This window comes from Mobula birostris, chromosome 31, assembly GCF_030028105.1.
Source record: "Mobula birostris isolate sMobBir1 chromosome 31, sMobBir1.hap1, whole genome shotgun sequence".
Taxonomy (NCBI): Eukaryota; Metazoa; Chordata; class Chondrichthyes; order Myliobatiformes; family Myliobatidae; genus Mobula; species Mobula birostris.
This window is the reverse complement of record NC_092400.1, coordinates 24,097,858-24,119,199: the sequence shown is the minus strand read 5'-3', so window position 1 is coordinate 24,119,199 and position 21,342 is coordinate 24,097,858. Positions and strand designations below refer to the sequence as shown.

The following is a 21,342-nucleotide window of genomic DNA, read 5'->3' as shown; positions in this document are numbered from 1 at the left end:
GTGTGCAATTTCAAAGGTTTCGAAGGTACATTTAATGTCAGAGAAATGTATACAATATACACCCTGAAATGATTTTTCTTCACAACCATCCACGAAAACAGAGGAGTGCTCCCAAAGAATGAACGACAGTTAAATGTTAGAACCCCAATATCCGCCCTGGCTCCCCCTCCCTCCCACACGTGTAGCCCCCCCCCCCCGGGCCACCCTCAGGGTCGCTCGGCTCGCTGTCGTCTAGGGAAACAGCCTTGGCCCCGGCAAACTGGGTAATTCGTTTGTGTGGATGCTGTGTGAGGTACCCCACCCCGCCCAAATAACAGACAATATACCAGATGCAATTAAATGATTTACAGTTTATAGATATTACTGGAACTATATAATTAAAAGAGAATAAAATATAAAAGGAAAATAAAAGGCGCCACACTTATCAAAGTTCAATCTCTTCGTGCACAAACAGTTGGAGCTCGGGACCCTTCTTCTTCACCCTGCGACGCCTCGGACCACCTCGACTGGCCGCCTGGGACCAACAACGGTGGTCGACCAGACGCTCCACACGAGTCCGTCTCCGTCTCCTTGCCGAACGTCCCGCTCGGGTCCGACCCCGTTAGCGGACTCACAGCACCTGGTCCATCCTCTGTCTCACTCTCTCGCCTCCTCCCCCAAAACCCCGCGCATACAGTATCTTCAAATACACCAAAACCATAACAACTATCCCAATTGGTTAATAGCACTTTCTTATCACACTCTAAAGCAAAAACAAGCTGCTTGCGCAAACTTTCTCAGCGTTTAACACAACAAAGCTGCATTCCCCAGATTAACATAACAAAGACGCCATTTTAATTAGCCTCCGCAGTAACATAAAAGTCGAAACCCCCTTACACACGCAAGCAGCAGCAAGCAACAATCCCCACTCCCCCCACCGGCAAAAAAAAGCATTGGCACCCGCCATCAAGCACTCAAGCGTGAGCAAGACAACAGCAAAGACACAGACTTGCAGTACTCCAAAGACTACTTGTTCACCCGGTATTTGACATACCACAGGCTCTCTCTCTTCCTAATAAGGGAGAAAGAGATGTCTCCGTTTCACAGCGAGAGGGGAGATATAACAAACAACTCGCTGGTTTATGGTGTTAAAAGTCCATTGCATCGCTTTTTCTCAGCTCTGTGCCCAAAGATCTCGGGTCTCTGGGCGCACAGCCCTAGATCTTCCATCTAGCATGACACACCGATCTCCTGCCCGGACACTGACTTCCGACTGCCTGTCTCCAGAGCTACGAAAACTCGGTCATCCGAAGGTGAGCGGAGATCTTAGGCCGAGCCCTTGGCGTACCGAACAATAGTCAGTTGTGAAACCCCGAGAGCAGGACCCATTCCCACAAAGAACCATAGCGTGTAACTCCAGGTCAGGGTCTTCAAAAGAACCCTGAAAGGGAAAAATAGAGATATTAAAGATAGAAATAGAGCTGTTTCTGAAGATGCAAGCAAAGAAGTCGGCGTTTGGCCCCATTAATCCTCCTAAGCTCCGCCTTCTTTTGGTCACTAACCTACAGGAAAGATGTAAATGAGGTTGAAAGAGTACAAAAACAATTTACAAGGACGTTGCCAGGTCTGGAGGGCCTGAGCTATAAGGAAAGATTGAATAGATTTGGACTTTATTCCTTAGAACGTAGAAGACAAAGAGGAGTTTTGATAGAGGTATTTAAAATTGTGATGCGTATCAATAGGATAAATGCTAGAAGGCTTTTTTCACTGAGGATGGGTGGGACTACAACCAGAGATTGTGAGTTAAGGGCGAGAGGTGAAATGTTTAAGGGTGCAAGGTGAAATGTTTGAGGGGAACATGAGGTTTGTAAGAGTGTGAAATGAGCTGCCCACACGTGGTGCATATGAGCTCACTTTCGATGTTTTTAATGGAAGTTTGAACAGGTACGTAGATGGTAGGGGTATGGAGGGCTAAGGCCCCAGTGCGAGTCGATGGGAGTAGGCAGTTTAAAAGGTTTCAGCGTGGACTAGATGGGCCAAATGGCCTTTTACTGTGCTGTACTTTTCTATGACTGTGACTCTAACCTTCCTTCCCAACGGTCTGCCAAACATAAAAACGTTTAAGGTATTTCAATTCTTTAGGTTTGTAACATTAAAGTTGAAAGATAATTTTGGAAATGAGCTTATTGTGAGTTGAGAGACACTGAAAAGACAGGGAAAAAATAGTAGTGATGTAGTATTCAGAAATCGGATGGCAGAGGGGAAGAAGCTGTTCCTGAATCATTGAGTGTGTGTCTTCAGGCTTCTGTACCTCCTCCCTGATGGTAGCAATGAGAAGAGGGCATGTCCCGGGTGGTGGGGGTCCTTAATGATGGATGCCGTCTTTTTGAGGCATCGCTCCTTCAAGGGAGGCGAGTGCCCAGGATGGAGCTGACTGAGTTCACAACTTCCTGCTGCTTAGTTCAATCCTGTGCGTTGACCTCCACCCCCTCCCCTCCCCTCCCCCATGCCACCCGGTGATGCAGCCAGTTAGAACGCTCTCCACAGTACATCCGTAGAAAATCGCGAGCGTCTTTCGTGACGTACCAAATCTCCTCAAACTCCTAATGAAATATAGCCACAGTCATGTCTTCTTTGTAATCGCACCAATATGTTGGGCCCAGGATAGATCCTCAAGAGATGTTGACACCCAGGAACTTGAAAGGCACATGATAAAATGGGCTGTAGTCAGCATGATTTCCTGAAGGGAAAACCTTGCCTAACAATCTGTTGGAATATTTTGAAGAAATAACAAGCAGGATAGACAATGGAGAATTGGTTGATGTTGTGTACTTGGATTTTCAGGCATTTGACAAGGTGCCGCACATGAGCTGTTTAACAAGGCCATGGTATTACAAGAAGGATTCTAACATGGATAAAGCAGTGCCTGATGGTAGGAGGTAAAGAGGAGGAATAAAGGGAGACTTTTCTGACTGGCTGCCGGTGACTAGTGGTGTTCCACAGGGGACTGTGTGGGGACAATTCTTTATACATTATATGTCAATGATTCGGATCATGGAATTGATGGCTTTGTTGCAAAGTTTGCAAATGATACAAAGATAGGTGGAGAGGTAGGTAGTTTTGAGGAAGTAGAGAGGCTACAGAAGGATTTGAGACAGATTAGGAGAATGGGCAAAAAAGTGGCAGATGGACTCCAGGGTGTAAGGTCACGTACTTTAGTACAAGAAATGAAAAGGTTGACTAATAAAAAGTAGAGGAAAAATATAAAAAACTGGAGCACAAATAGTCTTGGGAGTATCTGTGCAGGATTTCCTAAAGGTTAATTTGCAGGTTGAGTCTGTGGTGAGGAATACAAATGCACCGTTAGCATTCATTTCAAGAGGGCTAGAATATAAAAGCAAAGATGTAATGTTGAGACTTTATAAAGCACTGGTGAGGCCTCACTTGGAGTATTGTGAACAGTTCTGGGCTCCTTATCCAAGAATGGATATGCTGAAGCTGGAGAGGGCTCAAAGGAGGATTACGGAACTGATTCCAGGATTGAATGGCTTGTCATATGAAGAGCGTTTGATAGCTCATGGCCTGTATTCACTGGATGTCAGAAGAATGAGGGGGTGACCTCATTCAAACCTTTCAAATGGTGAAAGGCCTTGTTTGAGTGGATTGGAGAGGATGTTTCCTATGGTGGGAGAGTCTAAGACCAGAGGGGACTCCTCAGAATAGAGGGGCATCATTTTTGAATGGAGATGAAGAGAAATATCTTTAGCCAGAGAGTGGTGAATCTGTGTAATTCATTGCCACAGGCAGCTGTGAAGATCAAGTCTTTACGTATATTTAAACCGGAAGTTGATAGATTCTTGATTGGTCAGGGCATGATGGGATACGGGGAAAAGGTAAGAGATTGGGGCTGAGAGGAAAATTGGATCAGCCATGACAAAATGGCAGAGCAGACTCGATGGGCCACATGGCCTAATTCTGCTCCCATAACTTATTTTATGGTAAATTGCTCACCCTTTCCACTTGTGATCCCTTGATGAGGACAGGTGTGTGTGTGTGTGTGTGTGTGTGTGTGTGTGTGTGTGTGTGTGTGTGTGTGTGTGTGTGTGTGTGTGTGTGTGTCTTCATCTTAACCTTTCTGAAGTCCACAATCAGTCCTGACGTTGAGCACGTGGTTGTTGCAGCAACACCACTCAACCAGCTGATCTATCCCACTCTTGTACACCTTCTCGTCACCACCTGAAATTCTGTCAACAATAGTTGTGTCAAGTAGTAGTTGTAGTTCAAGTTGAAGTTTAATTATCATTCAGCTATACATGAATACCCATGAATACAGCCAAACAAAACAGCGTTACTCTGGGGCCAAGGTGCAAAACACAACACCAACAGTCACACACAGCACAAAGCACACATACAAACCTATTACAATTTTTTGAGGAAATTACCAGTAGGCTAGACAAGGGAGATGCAGTGGATGTTGTATATTTGGATTTTCAGAAGGCCTTTGACAAGGTGCCACACATGAGGCTACTTGACAAGATAAGAGCCCATGGAATTACGGGAAAGTTACATACGTGGATAGAGCGTTGGCTGATTGGCAGGAAACAGAGAGTGGGAATAAAAGGATCCTATTCTGGTTGGCTGCCGGTTACCAGTGGTGTTCCACAGGGGTCCTTGTTGGGGCCACTTCTTTTTACATTGTACATCAACGATTTGGATTATGGAATAGATGACTTTGTGGCTAAGTTTGCTGACGATACGAAGATAGGTGGAGGGGCTGGTAGTGCTGAGGAAATGGAGAGTCTGCAGAGAGACTTGGATAGATTGGAAGAATGGGCAGAGAAGTGGCAAATGAAGTACAATGTTGGAAAGTGTATGGTTATGCACTTTGGCAGAAAAAATAAACGGGCAGACTATTATTTAAATGGGGAAAGAATTCAAAGTTCGGAGATGCAACGGGACTTGGGAGTCCTCGTACAGGATACCCTTAAGGTTAACCTCCAGGTTGAGTCGGTGGTGAAGAAGGCGAATGCAATGTTGGCATTCATTTCTAGAGGAATAGAGTATAGGAGCAGGGATGTGATGTTGAGGCTCTATAAGGTGCTGGTGAGACCTCACTTGGAGTACTGTGGGCAGTTTTGGTCTCCTTATTTAAGAAAGGATGTGCTGACGTTGGAGAGGGTACAGAGAAGATTCACTAGAATGATTCCGGGAATGAGAGGGTTAACATATGAGGAACGTTTGTCCGCTCTTGGACTGTATTCCTTGGAGTTTAGAAGAATGAGGGGAGACCTCATAGAAACATTTCGAATGTTGAAAGGCATGGACAGAGTGGATGTGGAAAAGTTATTTCCCATGAGAGGGTTGTCTAGTACGAGAGGGCATGACCTCAGGATTGGAGGGTGCCCATTCAGAACATAATGCGAAGAAATTTTTTTAGACAGAGGGTGGTGAATCTATGGAATTTGTTGCCACAGGCAGCAGTGGAGGCCAAGTCATTGGGTGTATTTAAGGCAGAGATTGGTAGGTATCTGAGTAGCCAGGGCATCAAATGTTATGGTGAGAAGGCAGGGAAGTGGGACTAAATGGGAGAGTGGATCAGCTCATGATAAAATGGTGGAGCAGACTCAATGGGCCGAATGGCCGACTTCTTCTCCTTTGTCGTATGGTCTTGTAGTACCTCATAAAGACAAGAAAGACTGGAAATCCAGAGCAACACACTCAGAACGCTGGGGGAACTCAGCAGGTCAGGCAGCATCTATGGAAATGGATAAACAGTCGACGTTTCGGGCCGAGTCCCTCCTTCAAGACAAATAACACGCAAGATAACAAGTAAAATATACAGTCTCACTCAAAAATATATTACAGCCCAACTCCCTGAGTGACATGGCCTGCAGATTGATGGTGCATGGGTGTTATTGGCAAGAACAGGTAGTTCTCAGCAGTCTGCAGATGAATGTGTGTCTGCAATTCCATTCAAGAGCCAGGAGAGAAGCTGTCTTTGAGCCTGGTGTAGTTGATAGATTCTTGATTGGTCAGGGCATGATGGGATACGGGGAAAAGGCAGGAGATTGGGGCTGAGAGGAAAATTGGATCAGCCATGACAAAATGGCGGAGCAGACTCGATGGGCCACATGGCCTAATTCTGCTCCCATAACTTATTTTATGGTAAATTGCTCACCCTTTCCACTTGTGATCCCTCGATGAGGACGGGTGTGTGTGTGCGTGCGTGTGTGTGTGTGTGTGTGTGCCTCAGTGACCCAGAGAGCTATGTTGGCTGGAGTCAGGACTTTATGCTTTGGCTTTTGCTGCAGTGACCCATGCCAAACAGGTCAAAGGGTAGAGGCCAGACTAAGAGTGCTCCACCGATCCTCCAAGTTCGGGGGTTCAGCTCAGGGCTAACAAGCCTGACTGGTCAAACAAAATTGTTACAGAAACAGCAATGAAGAATCCTTCTACATCTAAGTGTGACGGTATTCCTGAGTCTCCACCCGGGACTTGTGTGACCGACAGTTAACTGCAAGGAAGCTACTGACACGGTGAAGGAAGCCATGAGCACCACTGGAGATGGAAGACCTTCATTGCTGCCCTAAACACTAGTAGGTAACTCTATAGATACTAAACCTCAGTACATTGACCAATGTATGATGTGGGATTCTCAACCTGAACTTCAACCACCCTCCAGTCTCCACAGCAGCTGCTGGACCCACCAAGTTCCTCCAGCAGCTTATTCTGTTGCCCCAGTTTGAGCTGATAATGTCACAATGACAAAACCAAACAGAGAAAGTTAACAAGCACACTCTGAGTCTTTTAATTCACTTGGCACCTGACCAGCACTACTCAGCAGGAAGGCAGGTCAAACCTGCTTTTTGCTGGTAATTTGTTTGCAAATAGTAATTTCCAGTTTTATGGTTGATTTATATTTTCTTGTAAATGCTACTTACGCGCCTGTAACACTGCTGTAAATAGGTTTTTAATTGCACCTGTGTACAAATTTACTTGTGCATATCGCAATAAAGTCAACTGTGACTTGTAAGTTACTTTCCCAGCTGGGAAAAAATAATTTTAATAACTGTTCAATTATTTGCCAGAGACGTTATGGCTTAATTTGTCCCAGAACTTTTCCTGGAGTTAACTAAAGCAACTGAACATTTCAATGAGTATGATCCAAAGACCACAACAACATAATTTTACTCTCTCAGTAACAAAACCACAACTTGATTAAGATAGGGGCAGAATCCAGTTCATGAAATTGTTTGTAATTACAAACAAAAAAATCATATTTTTTGCCCGTGCATTGAAATGTAAAAAAATTTATCATTTCAAGGGTTCCTCGTCTCTTCTCCAACAGCGCCTCCCGCAGGCGATGGACGGGAAACTCTTCCGCTCTCAGCAGCCGCAGCGCCCCAGGCAGGTGGGGAGCACCAGACTCCGAGCTCCAGCGCCCCAGGCAGGCGGGGAGGACCAGTCTCCGAGCTCCAGCGCCCCAGGCAGGCGGGGAGGACCAGTCTCCGAGCTCCAGCGCCGCATGCAGGTGGGGAGGACCAGTCTCCGAGCTCCAGCGCCCCAGGCAGGGAGGACCAGTCTCCGAGCTCCAGCGCCGCACGCAGGTGGGGAGGACCAGTCTCCGAGCTCCAGCGCCCCAGGCAGGCGGGGAGGACCAGTCTCCGAGCTCCAGCGCCGCACGCAGGCGGGGGAGGACCAGTCTCCGAGCTCCAGCGCCCCAGGCAGGCGGGGAGGACCAGTCTCCGAGCTCCAGCGCCGCATGCAGGTGGGGAGGACCAGTCTCCGAGCTCCAGCGCCCCAGGCAGGGAGGACCAGTCTCCGAGCTCCAGCGCCGCACGCAGGTGGGGAGGACCAGTCTCCGAGCTCCAGCGCCCCAGGCAGGCGGGGAGGACCAGTCTCCGAGCTCCAGCGCCGCACGCAGGTGGGGAGGACCAGTCTCCGAGCTCCAGCGCCCCAGGCAGGCGGGGAGGAGCAGACTCCGAGCTCCAGCGCCCCAGGCAGGCGGGGAGGACCAGTCTCCGAGCTCCAGCGCCGCATGCAGGTGGGGAGGACCAGTCTCCGAGCTCCAGCGCCCCAGGCAGGGAGGACCAGTCTCCGAGCTCCAGCGCCGCACGCAGGTGGGGAGGACCAGTCTCCGAGCTCCAGCGCCCCAGGCAGGCGGGGAGGACCAGTCTCCGAGCTCCAGCGCCGCACGCAGGCGGGGAGGACCAGTCTCCGAGCTCCAGCGCCCCAGGCAGGCGGGGAGGACCAGTCTCCGAGCTCCAGCGCCGCATGCAGGTGGGGAGGACCAGTCTCCGAGCTCCAGCGCCGCACGCAGGTGGGGAGGACCAGTCTCCGAGCTCCAGCGCCCCAGGCAGGCGGGGAGGACCAGTCTCCGAGCTCCAGCGCCGCACGCAGGTGGGGAGGACCAGTCTCCGAGCTCCAGCGCCCCAGGCAGGCGGGGAGGAGCAGACTCCGAGCTCCAGCGCCCCAGGCAGGCGGGGAGGAGCAGACTCCGAGCTCCAGCGCCCCAGGCAGGCGGGGAGGAGCAGACTCCGAGCTCCAGCGCCCCAGGCAGGCGGGGAGGACTCCTCCATTCCCTGACCGTGCGCCCCTCGCCGTGACTGTCCCCTTCCGTCGGAGCGCAAAGCTCTTCCGGGTTGTTGTTTGGAGTCGGAGCCCCGCAATGTCCACGGAATCGGTGAAGAAAAGAAAAACCAAAGTAATCCGGAGCGAGGGCGGCGCCGTGGAGAAGGAACCCAGGAAGGGTCGAGGTGATGGCGACCAGGTGGGGGCAATGAGCAGGAGGTGCAGGCGGCAGCGGGGCCTGGGGCTCCGGTCGGACGGACGGACGGAATCTGCAGAAGAGCGGTAAACGCTGTCCATTCGGTCACTGGCTCGCCACGTCCTTCCACACTGTTCACCTTCCTTGGGTGCCTCAGGAAATCTAACAGTATCGTTAAAAATGCCTGCCACCCTGGCCATTACTTTTGTCCTCACCCGTAGAATTGTACAGTACAGTAGGGGCTCTTCCGCCCACCTTTCAACCTACTACACGATCAATCTAACCCCCCTCTCCCACACAACCATGACCCCCTTCCCCGTATTATTCTTACACCCTTGTGCCTATCTAAGGCTCTTTTAAATGTCCCCAGGGTATCAGGCTGTACCACCACCCCTGGCAGTGCGTTACCGGCTCTTGGCACTCTTTGTTTAAAAAATGCTCTACCTCTGACATCTCCCCTAAACTGTCTTCCACTCGCCTTAAAAGGATGTGATCTGGTGTTAGCCCGTTGCCACCCTGGGAAATGGGTACTGGCTGTCTACCCTACCTACGTCTTTGTTATCTTACACATCTCCATCTAGTCCATGCTGCATCCTGGTATAAAGCTCCTCTGCACCTTCTGTGAAACTTTCACATCCTTCCTATAATGAGGCAACTAGAGCTGAATTCAATATTCCAAGTGTGGTCTAACTTAGAGTTTTATAGAGCTGCAGCTCTTGATCTCAATCCCACAACCGATGAAGAACCATACGCCATATTCCTTCTTATCCTAATTGGGGGGTGGACTAATTGAAACGTATCGAATGCTGAAAGGTCTTGATGAGTGGACGTGGAGAGGATGTTTCCTATTGTGGGAGACCCTGGAACCAGAGGCCACATCCTCAGAGTAGTGGGCCGTCCATTTAGAATGGAGGTGAGGAGAAATTTCTTTAGCCAGAGAGAGGTGAATCTGTGAAATTCATTGCCACAGGCAGCCGTGGAGGCCAAGCCTTTATGGCTATTTAAGGCAAAGGTTGGTAGTTTCTTGATTGGTTAGGGCATGAAGGGATACGAGGAGAAGGCAGGTGATTTGGGCTGAGATGATTAATGGATCAGCCATGTCAAAACTGAGGGCCAAATGGCCTAATTCTGTTCCTATATCTTGTGTTAACCATCCTATCGACTTGCATGGCACTTTGAGGGATTTATGGACTTAGATCCCTGTCTTCCTCCACAGTGCTAAGAATCCTTGTACACTGCTTTCGAGTTCGATCTCCAAAGGTGCATCACTTCACACTTTTCCATCTTGAACTCCATCTGCCACTTCTCTGCCCCACTCTGCATCCCGTTTAGATCTAATTTTAACTTACAATAACCGCAACACCTCCAACCTTCGTGTCATCTGTCGACATACTTACCCACCCCTCCAATTCCTCATCCGAGCCATTTGTAAAGATCAGAAAGAGCAAGGGATCCCAGAACAGATCCCTGCAGAGCACTAGTAGTCACCATCCTCTAGGCAGAATACACTATATCCACTACCACGCTCTGCTTTCTTTGAGCAAGCCAGTTTCAAATCCACAAAGCCAAATTTCCGTGCCTTACAACTTTCTGGATGAGTCAACTGTGAGGAACTTTGTCCAACACCTTACTAAAATAACTATCTACCACATGCATCACTTTTAAACGCCGCTGGCGTTTAGGGCAGCAATGAAGGTCCTCCATCTCTGGCGGTGTTCAGGGCTTCCTTCATCATGTCAGTAGCTTCCCCTTGGTTTTCAGTCACACAAGTCCCCGGTGGAGACTCAAGAATACTGTCGCTCTCAGATGTAGAAGGATTCTTCATTGCTGATTCCGTAACAGTTTTGTTTCACCGGTCAGGGTTGTTAGCCCTGAGCTGAACCCCCGAACCTGGAGCACTCTTTGTCTGGCCCCTGCCCTTTGACCTGTTTGGCATGGGGGACCCTTCCAAGAGACAAAGCATAAAGTCCTGACTCCAGCCAGCATAGCTGTCTGTGTCATTGAGGCATGCAAGCCTCCAAACCATGGCAAGGCTGTGGTCTTCTTGGAGGACGAGAAGATACAGGAGTTTGAAAGCTGGGACAGCAGACTCAAGAACATCTTCCTCACTGCTACCTGAACTAATCACCTCTTCCACCTCCCCTTCCTGGGGATGCTGCCACATTCTCTGAATCTCGAGTCTGCTTCTCGTAGTTATTCTATTATCATCACCTTAGCATTTCTGTTTAAACAGCTCCCGATTGCACTATTTTTCAACATTTGTTCCTTTATTTATTCTTGTATTTATTATTACCGTTTATACTGTTTACTTTGTGAGCTTCTGGCAAGGGAGAATTTTCATGCACCCTGGTGAATCCGTCGATAAACTAATCTGGTGCCCCTTTTATTTTTAAGCTCTACCCATATGGCCTCATTTGAAGTCTTTTAGGATATCATCCCTCATTACTAGCACCCCCCAACCCCTCTGCTATAATCTTCACTATTGTCAAAGTTCAAAGTACGTATACATTATACAACCTTGAGATTCGTTTCCTTCCAGCCAGCCACTAAACAAGAAACCCATAAAAAATGACAAACACCCAATGTGCAGAGAGAGAGAGAGAAAACAAATTGTGCAAACAATAAAAGTAAGCAAACAGCATTTAGAACGAAGATGAGTCCTCAGATAGAAAGCTCGGAGCGGGGCCACAGCCTCAGCTCAGTAATGTCACGCAGCCCGCAGACACAAAGCTTGGAGCGGGGCCACAGCCTCAGCTCAGTACATAGTAAACGTCACGCAGCCCGCAGACACAAAGCTCGGAGCAGGGCCACAGCCACAGCTCAGTACACGAAGCCCCGAGCAGACACAGAGCTTGGAGCGGGGCCACAGCCTCAGCTCAGTACATAGTAAACGTCACGCAGCCCCGAGCAGACTCACAACCTCACTCTCAGTGCAGCAAAGTAAATGTCGCAGAGCACCGAGCAGAACCTGCCGGCCCCTTGCCTCTGGCCCCAACACCCTGCCTTTTCAATTCATCTGGCCTGGCGTTTAAATCGGCCAAACACAGGGTCGTTCCTTGCTCTGGAACCCAGGCCCTGTCGTTCTGGGCCTAGACCCCACCGCCACGTTTCAGCCCGTACCCAACCTTTCCAAAGCGGCCCACAACACCTCCAGCCTTGGTGTCTTCTGTAGACTTACTAACCCACCCTCAATTCCTCATGCAAGTCATTTATAAACATCACAAAGAGCAGGTTCCCACAACAGATCCTACAGGACACTATTAAGACCTTCAGGGTCAAGCAAGATCTGTCATCCTGCACGCTGTTAATTCCTGTCAAAAGTCATTGTGCTTATTCAGTTAAATTAGCGTGTGCTCGCCTGCATCAAATCTATTGGCTCACCTGATACTATTGACTGGAATACTGAAATGCATGTTTGTTTTAGGAGAACAGATCTTATAGTGAGGAAGCAGAGGTGGAGATGAGAGACCCTGCCAAAGACTACGATCTCTACAAGAAAACATGCGAAGATCTTCAAAGGTTGATGGCTGAGATTCATGAGCTGAAGAGTAAAGGAGGAAAAGATGCTGTAAGTATCCAGTCACACTAAGTAAGAATAATTTTCAAAAATATTGAATGACTTAAAGGTCTGCCGAATGTCTGTACCTCCACAGCTTGGATCCTAGACGAGTACAGTTAGTGCTGCTTGTATGAGGGAAGTGGTTTGTGTTCTTATGCAGAGACCTCAAGCATTCGCTGTACCAAGGAGTGTGGGTCCCTAAATTAATCTTGTCTCCTGTGGTGAACCATAATTGTGTGTAAGGACAAAGAAATGGAGGTTGGTGAAACGGTCTAATATAGTCAGGATTACTCTGCGAAGAATGTATTAATTAAAGCGAAGGTTAAAAAAAGCAAAAAAATTTCCTCTTCAGTCCTGAAGATGGATCTCAACCTGAAACATCGACTGTTTACTCTTTTTCATAGATGCTGCCTGACCTGCTGAGTTCCTCCAGCATTTGTGTGTGTTGCTTTGGATTTCCAGCATCTGCAGAATCTCCTTTGTTTAAAAAAAATACAAAATTGCTGAAACTTGATTTGTGACCTTTTAAATAAGGTTTAAGCAGTCTGATCATTAACCATGCTGAGCTTGTCAATTTTATCAATGTTGCCTCTAACTTCCTCCCTGCCCTTAAATTCACTTGGTCCATCTCTGGCACCTCCCTCCCCTTTCTTCATCTTTCTGCCTCCATCTCTGGAGAGAAACTGTCAAACAACGACTTTTATAGTCATACTTTATCGATCCCGGGGGAAATTGGTTTTCGTTACAGTTAAAAAGTAAGAAACTACGGAGCAATTGTAACTGGCTGCACGCATGACCGGCGCATGCGCACAAACCTGCTGATTCCCACAGCCATCTGGACTCTACCTCTTCCCACCCTACCTCCTGTAAAACTACTGTTCCCTTTTCTCAGTTTCTTCACCTCTGCCGCATCGGTTCCCAGGATGCAGCTTCCCATTCCAGGACATCAGAGATGTCCTCCTCCTTCAAAGAATGGGGTTTCCCTTCCTCCACCATTGATGCTGCCCTCATCCACATCTCCTCCACTTCCTGTACATCCATGCTTACCCTATGTCTTCCCACTGCCACAATAGTGATAAACTCCCTCTTGTCCTTACCTACCATCCCGTCACCCTCTGCGTCCAATGCATTATCTTCCACAGCTTCTGCCATCTCCAAAGGGATCCTACCGCTAAACATATCTTTACCTCTCCCCCACCACCCACGGCTTTCAGCAGGGATTTCCCCTTCAGTGATTCCCTTGTCCATTCCTCCCAACCAAACTACTCTCCCTCCCGGCACTTATCCCTGCAAACTGCCTAAGTGTAACACCTGCCCATCCATCTCCTCCCTCGCCTCCATTCAGGGCCCCAAGCAGCCCTTCCAGCAGAGGCAGCATTTCACCTGCAAATCCACTGGGGTCACCTTTGTGGTCCGGTGCTCCCGCTACGGTCTCCTCTACGTTGGTGAGACCCGTCGTAAATTGAGGTACCGCTTCGTTGAGCACCTCCACAAGTGGGGCTTCCCGGTGGCCAAATATTTTAATTCAAATTCCCATTTCTATTCCATCGTGTCAATTCATGGCCTTCTCTTGTGCCAAGATGAGGCCACCATCAGGGTAGAGGAGCGTGCATTCTGTTTGGGTACCCTCCAACCTGATGGTATGAATATCGATTTCTCCTTCCGATGAACAAAATTTCCCTTCCCTCTACTTCCTCTATTCCCTACTCAGACCTTTTACTCCTTCTCACCTGTCTATTACTCCCCACCCCCAACCACCCCCCGGGGGTCTCCTCCTCCGTCCCATTCTCCTCTCCTATCAGATTCTTTCTTCTCCAGCCCTTGGCCTTTCCCGCCCACCTGTCACCTTTCAGCCAGCCTGCTTCCTGTCAATTGTTTAATTCAGGCAGTTTCCCCTCTCTTCCCCCCCCCCCCCAAAGTCCTGATGAAGGGTCTCAGCTCGAAACATCGATTCTTTATTCATTTCCGCAGATGCTGCCTGACCTGCTGAGTTCCTCCAGCATTTTGTCTGTGTTGCTTCAGTTCTCGTGTGTTCTTCTGCAGGCAGCAGAGATCGACGAGCGGCGGATCCAAAGTTGCATTCACTTCATGACTCTAAAGAAGCTGAACCGCTTGGCTCACATCAGATTAAAAAAAGGCCGCGATCAAACACATGAGGTAAGTACTACGAACGTGAAGATGGGATGGAATGGGGCAAAATAAATATCAGTTAATGGGAACATTTGCTTTATTTTTACAGTGTGTTGCAAAATTGTCTGTCAGGCCTCCATCAGTCAGAGTTGGCCATAGATATTGCGTCCTAGCTGAATAGATAGGCAAGCCTGGGCAGTACGATATGCAGAGCAAGCAGTCGCCCATGTAGCAAGCTCCCCCTCTCCCCGCACCTGATGAACTCAAAGGAGTGGCAGAAACCAGCACCAGCAGCGTCACAGGAGTTACCAGTCAGTATGTAGGACTGTGTTAGGGACTCCAGCTCCGGATTTTTCCCTCGGGGTTTACTCCGGAAGCCTTCCTCGTGAGTGGGTGTAAACACAAGGCAGTGGAGGTTTGCGATCAGAGTCTCCTTCTATTTGAAGAGCTGCCAGCCATGGCTGATAAGCCCAATCTGCCCAAAGCGATTGGTTTTAAGGCGCCCAGTAACCTGCCTTTGCCCCTTCTCCTGTCAGTAGAAACAGTTCCGCTGGGCTTAGTAGCTAAGCCACACGTGAAGTCCAGGAGCAGGACTTGGTTGTCAGAGGCTATTTGAGCTGCATGCCACTGGGGGCATTTAATGGACAGTGGGAGCTTGCCCCTATTACCACCCTCCAGCTACAACAACCTTATTGAACCTGCAAAATTGTACAAAGCAATTTACTCTTCCATCATATTAAGTTCAAGCCAGTTTGCTTTAAACCAGTCAAATGGTATCGTTCTTCCATATATTTAGGTGTTCTGCCTGGTGTTAACTTACTTAAGACCATCATCCCTACTGTGGCTTTGGTCCTCCGTCCTGGGCAAGTCTTTAAACTTGTCTCCAGATGCAGCCCATCTTGGTGTCTTCTAAGCGAAAATCCTTCCTCTCCCAGGGGTGAGGTCTTTGGTGTTCCTGTAGCTCTGGGTTTTTACGAGATGGGGTTGCTAGCCCCATACCCAAGAGATGGCAAACCCCCTTTGTAAAATCATAAATGCAAGAGATGCTGCAAATCTTGAACAGCATACACAAATGCTGGAAAAACTCAGCAAGTCAGCAGCATCTATGGAGGGAAATAAACAGCTGGTGTTTTGGGCCAAGAACCTTCATTAGCATTGATCCTGATGAAGGGTCTCGACCCGAAACACTGACTGTTTATTCCCATCCATAGAGGAGCCTGACCTGCTGAGTTTCTCCGGCATTTTGTCCGCATTGTAAAGTGACAGTTTTTGAAGTAGTAATGTAAATAAGTTTGTTTCGGATATTAGAGGTGCAAGCTGTTTTACAGGCCAAACAGAAGGTGGATGCTCTTCATCTTCAACTTCAGAATCTTCTGTATGAGGTGATGCATCTTCAAAAAGAAATCACAAAGTGCTTGGAGTTCAAGTGAGTTTCCCCTTTCATTTCTAATATTCTGTTATTTGCTTTTATTGAAATCACATAACTTATTGTAGTGATTTAGAATTGGAATTTAGAAGATTGAAGGGGAGATCTTATTGAAACGTATAAAATTCTAAAGGAATTGGACAGGCTAGGTGCAGGAAGATTGTTCCCGATGTTGGGGAAGTCCAGAACAAGGGGTCACAGTTTAAGGATAAAGAGGAAACCTTTTAGGACCGAGATGAGGAAAAACTTCTTCACTCAGAGAGTGGTGAATCTGTGGAATTCTCTGCCACAGGAAACAGCTGAGGCTAGTTCATTGGCTATATTTAAGAGCGAGTTAGATATGGCCCTTGTGGCTACAGGGATCAGGGAGTATGGAGAGAAGGCAGGTACAGGGTTCTGAGTTGGATGATCAGCCATGGTCATACTGAATGGCGGTGCAGGCTCGAAGGTCCGAATTGCCTACTCCTGCACCTGTTTTCTATGATGTTGTCAATTCTAAGTAAAATGTTTAAAATCTGGTAATTAAGTGTGGTATAACACAGGGGTCCCCAACCTTTTTTGCACCGCGGGCCGGTTTGTTATTGACAATATTCTTACGACCGGCCGACCCGGGGTGGGGGGGGTGGGTAGGGTTGCCAGCGGACAAGAGTAGCAGTCAAATATGTTGCATTTACCCCGAGAAAGACTACCATGACTGTGAAGCCTTGAGCAGGCACCTATGTGTGCATGCATGCCTTGCGTATGCGCGTACGTGCCGATTTTTTTTTCTACAAATCGTTGTTGGCAATTCTGTTCGGGGGGGAGGTTAATCACGACCGGAATATAGGTGATAAGTGGCTAATACACTCAATTTCGTTTCTAAAAGTGTTTATCTAACGAATTTAATATGAAACACGCAACACGTATTTTCCTCGCATGAATATAGTGATAAGTCAATTACCAGGGGAACTTGTAGTAAGTGTTGAACAAACTTCCAGTAGAAGTGGTAGAGGCAGGTTCGATATTATCATTTGAAGAAAAATTGGATAGGTATATGGACAGGAAAGGAATGGAGGGTTATGGGCTGAGTGCCGGTCAGTGGGACTAGGTGAGAGTAGCGTTCGGCACGGACTTGAAAGGCAGAGATGGCCTGTTTCCATGCTGTAATTGTTATATGGTTATATAAGCCACTTATAAGTCAATAGCATCATAACATTTTAAGTAACGTTTGGATACTAAACACACAGCACATATTTTCCCCGTATGAACATATAAAATCATTGCAACACACCAATATCACTGAATCTGTGGGAGTCCTGGGCTTGTTTCCCTGCAACAACATGGTGCCATCAAGGGGTGATTGGAGACAGCGATACTCGAACGGGATTCCTTATGTCCAGTCTATTTCGCAATTTAGTTTTCGTTGCAGAGATATGTTGGAAATGGAAGCAATGTTTTCAGTGCTTTCGTGGCTATCTCAGGATATTTAGCCTTGACTTTGATCCAGAATGCCGGCAGAGATGTTATGTCAAACATACTTTTCAGCCCGCCGTCATATGCAAGCTGGAAGAGTTGATCTCCTTCCCGTGCTGACATGGATGACGCGGGCGTAATGACCTCGCGTGCATTCAAGTTCAGCAGTGGACGTGACAGGGAATGAGGAAAGGTGCAGCTGACTCATATCGCAAAATCACATTGTTTCCTTGCGCCTGGTAGCACATGCTTTGCAGCCCAGTACCGGTCCGCCGCCCAGTGGTTGGGGACTGCTGGTATAACAGACAACTAAAGTATTACTTAGTGAACTGGTAACAAATAGCTTCAATGTTGTGGTAATCCACTTTTTAAAAGAAGAAAAAATTCTGAAAATACCTGGCAGATCAGTCCATATATTTGAAAGCGAGAGAGAGAAAGTTAACATCTTAATTCACTGACTTTCAGTGCATAATCTTGTGTATTTCACCCTTGTTTGGTGTAGTTAAAATGATTATTAAGCTTAGATAGATAATAATTGAAACTTTTACAGCCTGGTAAAGTCTGGTGCTCCCGATGCGGCCTTCCCTAAAAACTTACTATAAATTGAGGAACTGCTTCATCGAGCTCTTCCGCCTCCATCTCCCACAAGAGGAACTTCCCGATGGCCAAACATTTTAATTCCCATTCCCATTCCCGTTCCAACGTGTTGGTCCATGGCCTCATCTTGTGCCAGGATGAGGCCACCTTCAGGGCAGAGGAGCAACACCTTATATTCTGTCTGGGTAGCCTTCAACCTGATGGCATGAATATCGATTTCTCCTTCCAGTTAAACAAACACCACCTCCCGCTGCCCCCCATTCCACACTCTGACCTTTTACCTCTTCTCAGCTGCTTGTTACTTTCCCCTGTCTCCTCCTCCTATTGTCCACTCTCCTCTCCTATCAGATTCCTTCTTCACCCAGCACCTTCCAGCTAGAGTCTTTCCCCTCCCCCTCGAGCTTTTTATTCATTTCTATAGATGCTGCCTGACCTATTGAGTTGCTCCAGCATTTTGTGTTTGTCACTTTATATAGTACAAGCAGTGTTTTCATTATTCGTGGAATTACGGGCATCTGTTACCTATTCCTTCAACAAGGTAATTATGAGCTTTGAACCATCGTGGTGCACGATAGTAAAAGTGATCAGACAACATCGTTGGGAATGGAGTTTCAGCTACAGTGTGAGATTTGTAATAATTGTCCAAATGAGAATCTTGTGTGATTTGAGGGAAACTGGATGTGGTAGTTTTCCCATGCACCTTCTACCCTGATTTCATTTCCAGTTGGTGCTACACAAGAAGCCTCAGGGTTGTAATACAGTTTCTTCTCTGGATGATATACACCAAGATCATGAATCAGTCTACTCATGTAGGGAGTTGGAAGTTGCAGATCAACTATACAAGCCACTTGACTCTGATCGCTGTATTTGATGTCAGATGTATTTGTCGTTAGAGATAAACATTGTTTTGCGCTTATTTTGAATTTTTTTACCGCTGGTATTATCTTTTAGATCGAAACATGAAGAGATTGACTTGGTGAACGTGGAGGAATTCTATAAAGATGCTCCAACAGAAATTAGCAAGCCGACTTTAACAATGAATGATCCCCATCAGCAAACTCTATCCCGTTTGGACTGGGAACTTGAACAGCGTAAAAGGTAAGGAGCCGTTATTGAATCCAGGTTTGATATCATCACAGATTCAGTTTGAGATTCATTCATTTTTCACATGCGCATCAAAACATAGAGTGCAATGTGTCTTTTGTGTTAACAACCAACGCAATTTAAGGATGTGTTGGGAGTAGGCGGCAATTGTCGTCACACATTCCAGTGCCAACATAGCATGCCCACAGTACTCGACAGAACAACACAGAACATGCAAGCAACAAAACAAACAGCAAAACAAGCTGAAACAACAGGAATTCTGCAGATGCTGGAAATTCAAGCAACACACATCAAAGTTGCTGGTGAACGCAGCAGGTCAGGCAGCATCTGTAGGAAGAGGTGCAGTCGACATTTCAGGACGAAGGGTCTCGGCCTGAAACGTCAACTGCACCTCTTCCTACAGATGCTGCCTGACCTGCTGTGTTTACCAGCAACTTTGATGTGTGTAGCAAAACAAGCTCCATTTCTCCCTCCCACACACAACCACAGACAGTACTCCAACCCCAGAACTGGCCTCCAGTGGACTTGCAGACAAGTTCTCCCCATCACCACGTGCGTTTCCTCCTACAGTCCAAAGACATTCCAGTTGGTAAGTTAATTGGTCATTGTAAATTGCCCTGTGATTAGGCTAGGGTTAAAGTGGGGGATTGCAGGGCAGCCCGGCTCAAAGGGTTAGAAGGGGCAATTTGATGTTGTATTTCAGTAAATAAGTAAGTAAATAAAACCAAATTTTATGCATATTGTTTCTTTAATACATCCTTTACTGTGATATCAGTGGCATCTTCTTAAATGTGGTATTCCTTAACTCCATAAAGTTATATTTCTATTTGTTTTTCAGATTCATCTGGCTACCTTTATTCCCTTTATAGAGATTTTAGTTTATTTTTGTGTTGAATGCTAATCTTAGTTATTGCCTTTTATGCCTGCTGGCACTTAGGGCAGCAGTGAAGATCCTCCATCTCTGTCTGTCTTTGGCCACTCAGGTGTAGGAGGATTCTTCATTGCTGTTTCTGTAACAGTTCTATTTGACCAGTCAGGGTTGTTAGCCCCGAGCTGAACCCCTCGAACCTGGAGAACTGGTGGACTACTCTTATTCTGGCCTCTATCCTTTGACATGTTTGGTATGTGACCCTACCAAGAGCCAAAGCATAAAGCCTGACTCCAGCAGACATAGCTCTCTGGGTCATTGAGGCACACAAGCTTCCAAACCCAACGGCAAGGCTGTGGTCCTCTTGGAGGTGAATCCTAATCAGTTACTTATTATCTTCGTACCCTAAGAATATCTGCCTATCTGAGTTTGATTCTTACTTATTTTTGTTTTAGGTTGGCAGAAAAATACAAAGAATCACTAGCGAATAAGGAGAAAATTATGAAGGACATTGAAATCAAAAAAGAATATTTAAGCAGCCTACAGCCACGACTCAATGCTATTATGCAGGTGAGGGAAAAGCTGTTGCTGAGCTCCACACGAATCAACATTTTTAACAGTACGATAATAATTGAATTTTTTTTTTTGCTGGTGAGTGATGATGTAAGTGTAGTTCAATCCATGTACACCCTCCAGTGAAATAAAATCCTGCATTCAATATATTTTGCTTAATAATAATGGGAGAAAATTGCAATACAGATACTGTCATGTCATCAGTAATTGACAGGCTCCAGCCTTCCTGAAGCTCAAGCTACATGTTTATAACTTTGGAGTTTTAAGAATTCAGTGTTTCATTGAAATTTACGCCAGACATTCTTAAACCAAATGTTAATTCTGCCATTTACATTTCTGAACAATGTACCTGAGCCACAAATACTGTAAGTCAGGAGTTCCCAACCTGGAGTCCACAGGCCCCTTGCTTATTAATATTGGTCCATGGCATAAAAACAGTTTGGGAGTCCCTGCTGTAACGCAACCCTGTACCAGAGACTCTCTTCCACCTGGTTCTGGTTCCATTCTGCCTATCACCCAGATACCTAGGCATATGGATCTCTTCTCCTTTAGTTTACCTTTCCCACCCCTTCTGCTGGTTCCATCTTACATCTATCCTTCACTTACTTGCTTCCACCTATCACAGCCCCTTCTACATACCGGGTATCTTCCCTCTACATACCGGGTATCTTCCCTCTACGTACCGGGTATCTTCCCTCTACGTACCGGGTATCTTCCCTCTACGTACCGGGTATCTTCCCTTCTACATACCGGGTATCTTCCCTCTACATACCGGGTATCTTCCCTTCTACATTCCGGGTATCTTCCCTTCTACATACCGGGTATCTTCCCTTCTACCTACCGGGTATCTTCCCTTCTACATACCGGGTATCTTCCCTCTACATACC

At 47.1% G+C, this 21,342-nt stretch overlaps 1 protein-coding gene across 2 annotated transcripts in view; it reads left to right on the top strand.

Moving 5' to 3' along the window:
• The first annotated feature begins 8,558 nt into the window (after positions 1-8,558).
• The window catches only part of thoc5 (THO complex 5), a 60,916-nt gene continuing 48,132 nt past the window's right edge, over positions 8,559-21,342 (top strand). For both annotated transcript variants that reach the window (XM_072247573.1, XM_072247574.1), the window contains exons 1-6: positions 8,559-8,749; positions 12,171-12,314; positions 14,349-14,462; positions 15,764-15,861; positions 18,862-19,008; positions 20,338-20,452. In XM_072247573.1, the coding sequence (XP_072103674.1) occupies positions 8,648-8,749; positions 12,171-12,314; positions 14,349-14,462; positions 15,764-15,861; positions 18,862-19,008; positions 20,338-20,452 (720 nt within the window). In that variant the 5' untranslated portion in view covers positions 8,559-8,647. The remainder of the gene's footprint in view (positions 8,750-12,170; positions 12,315-14,348; positions 14,463-15,763; positions 15,862-18,861; positions 19,009-20,337; positions 20,453-21,342) is intronic.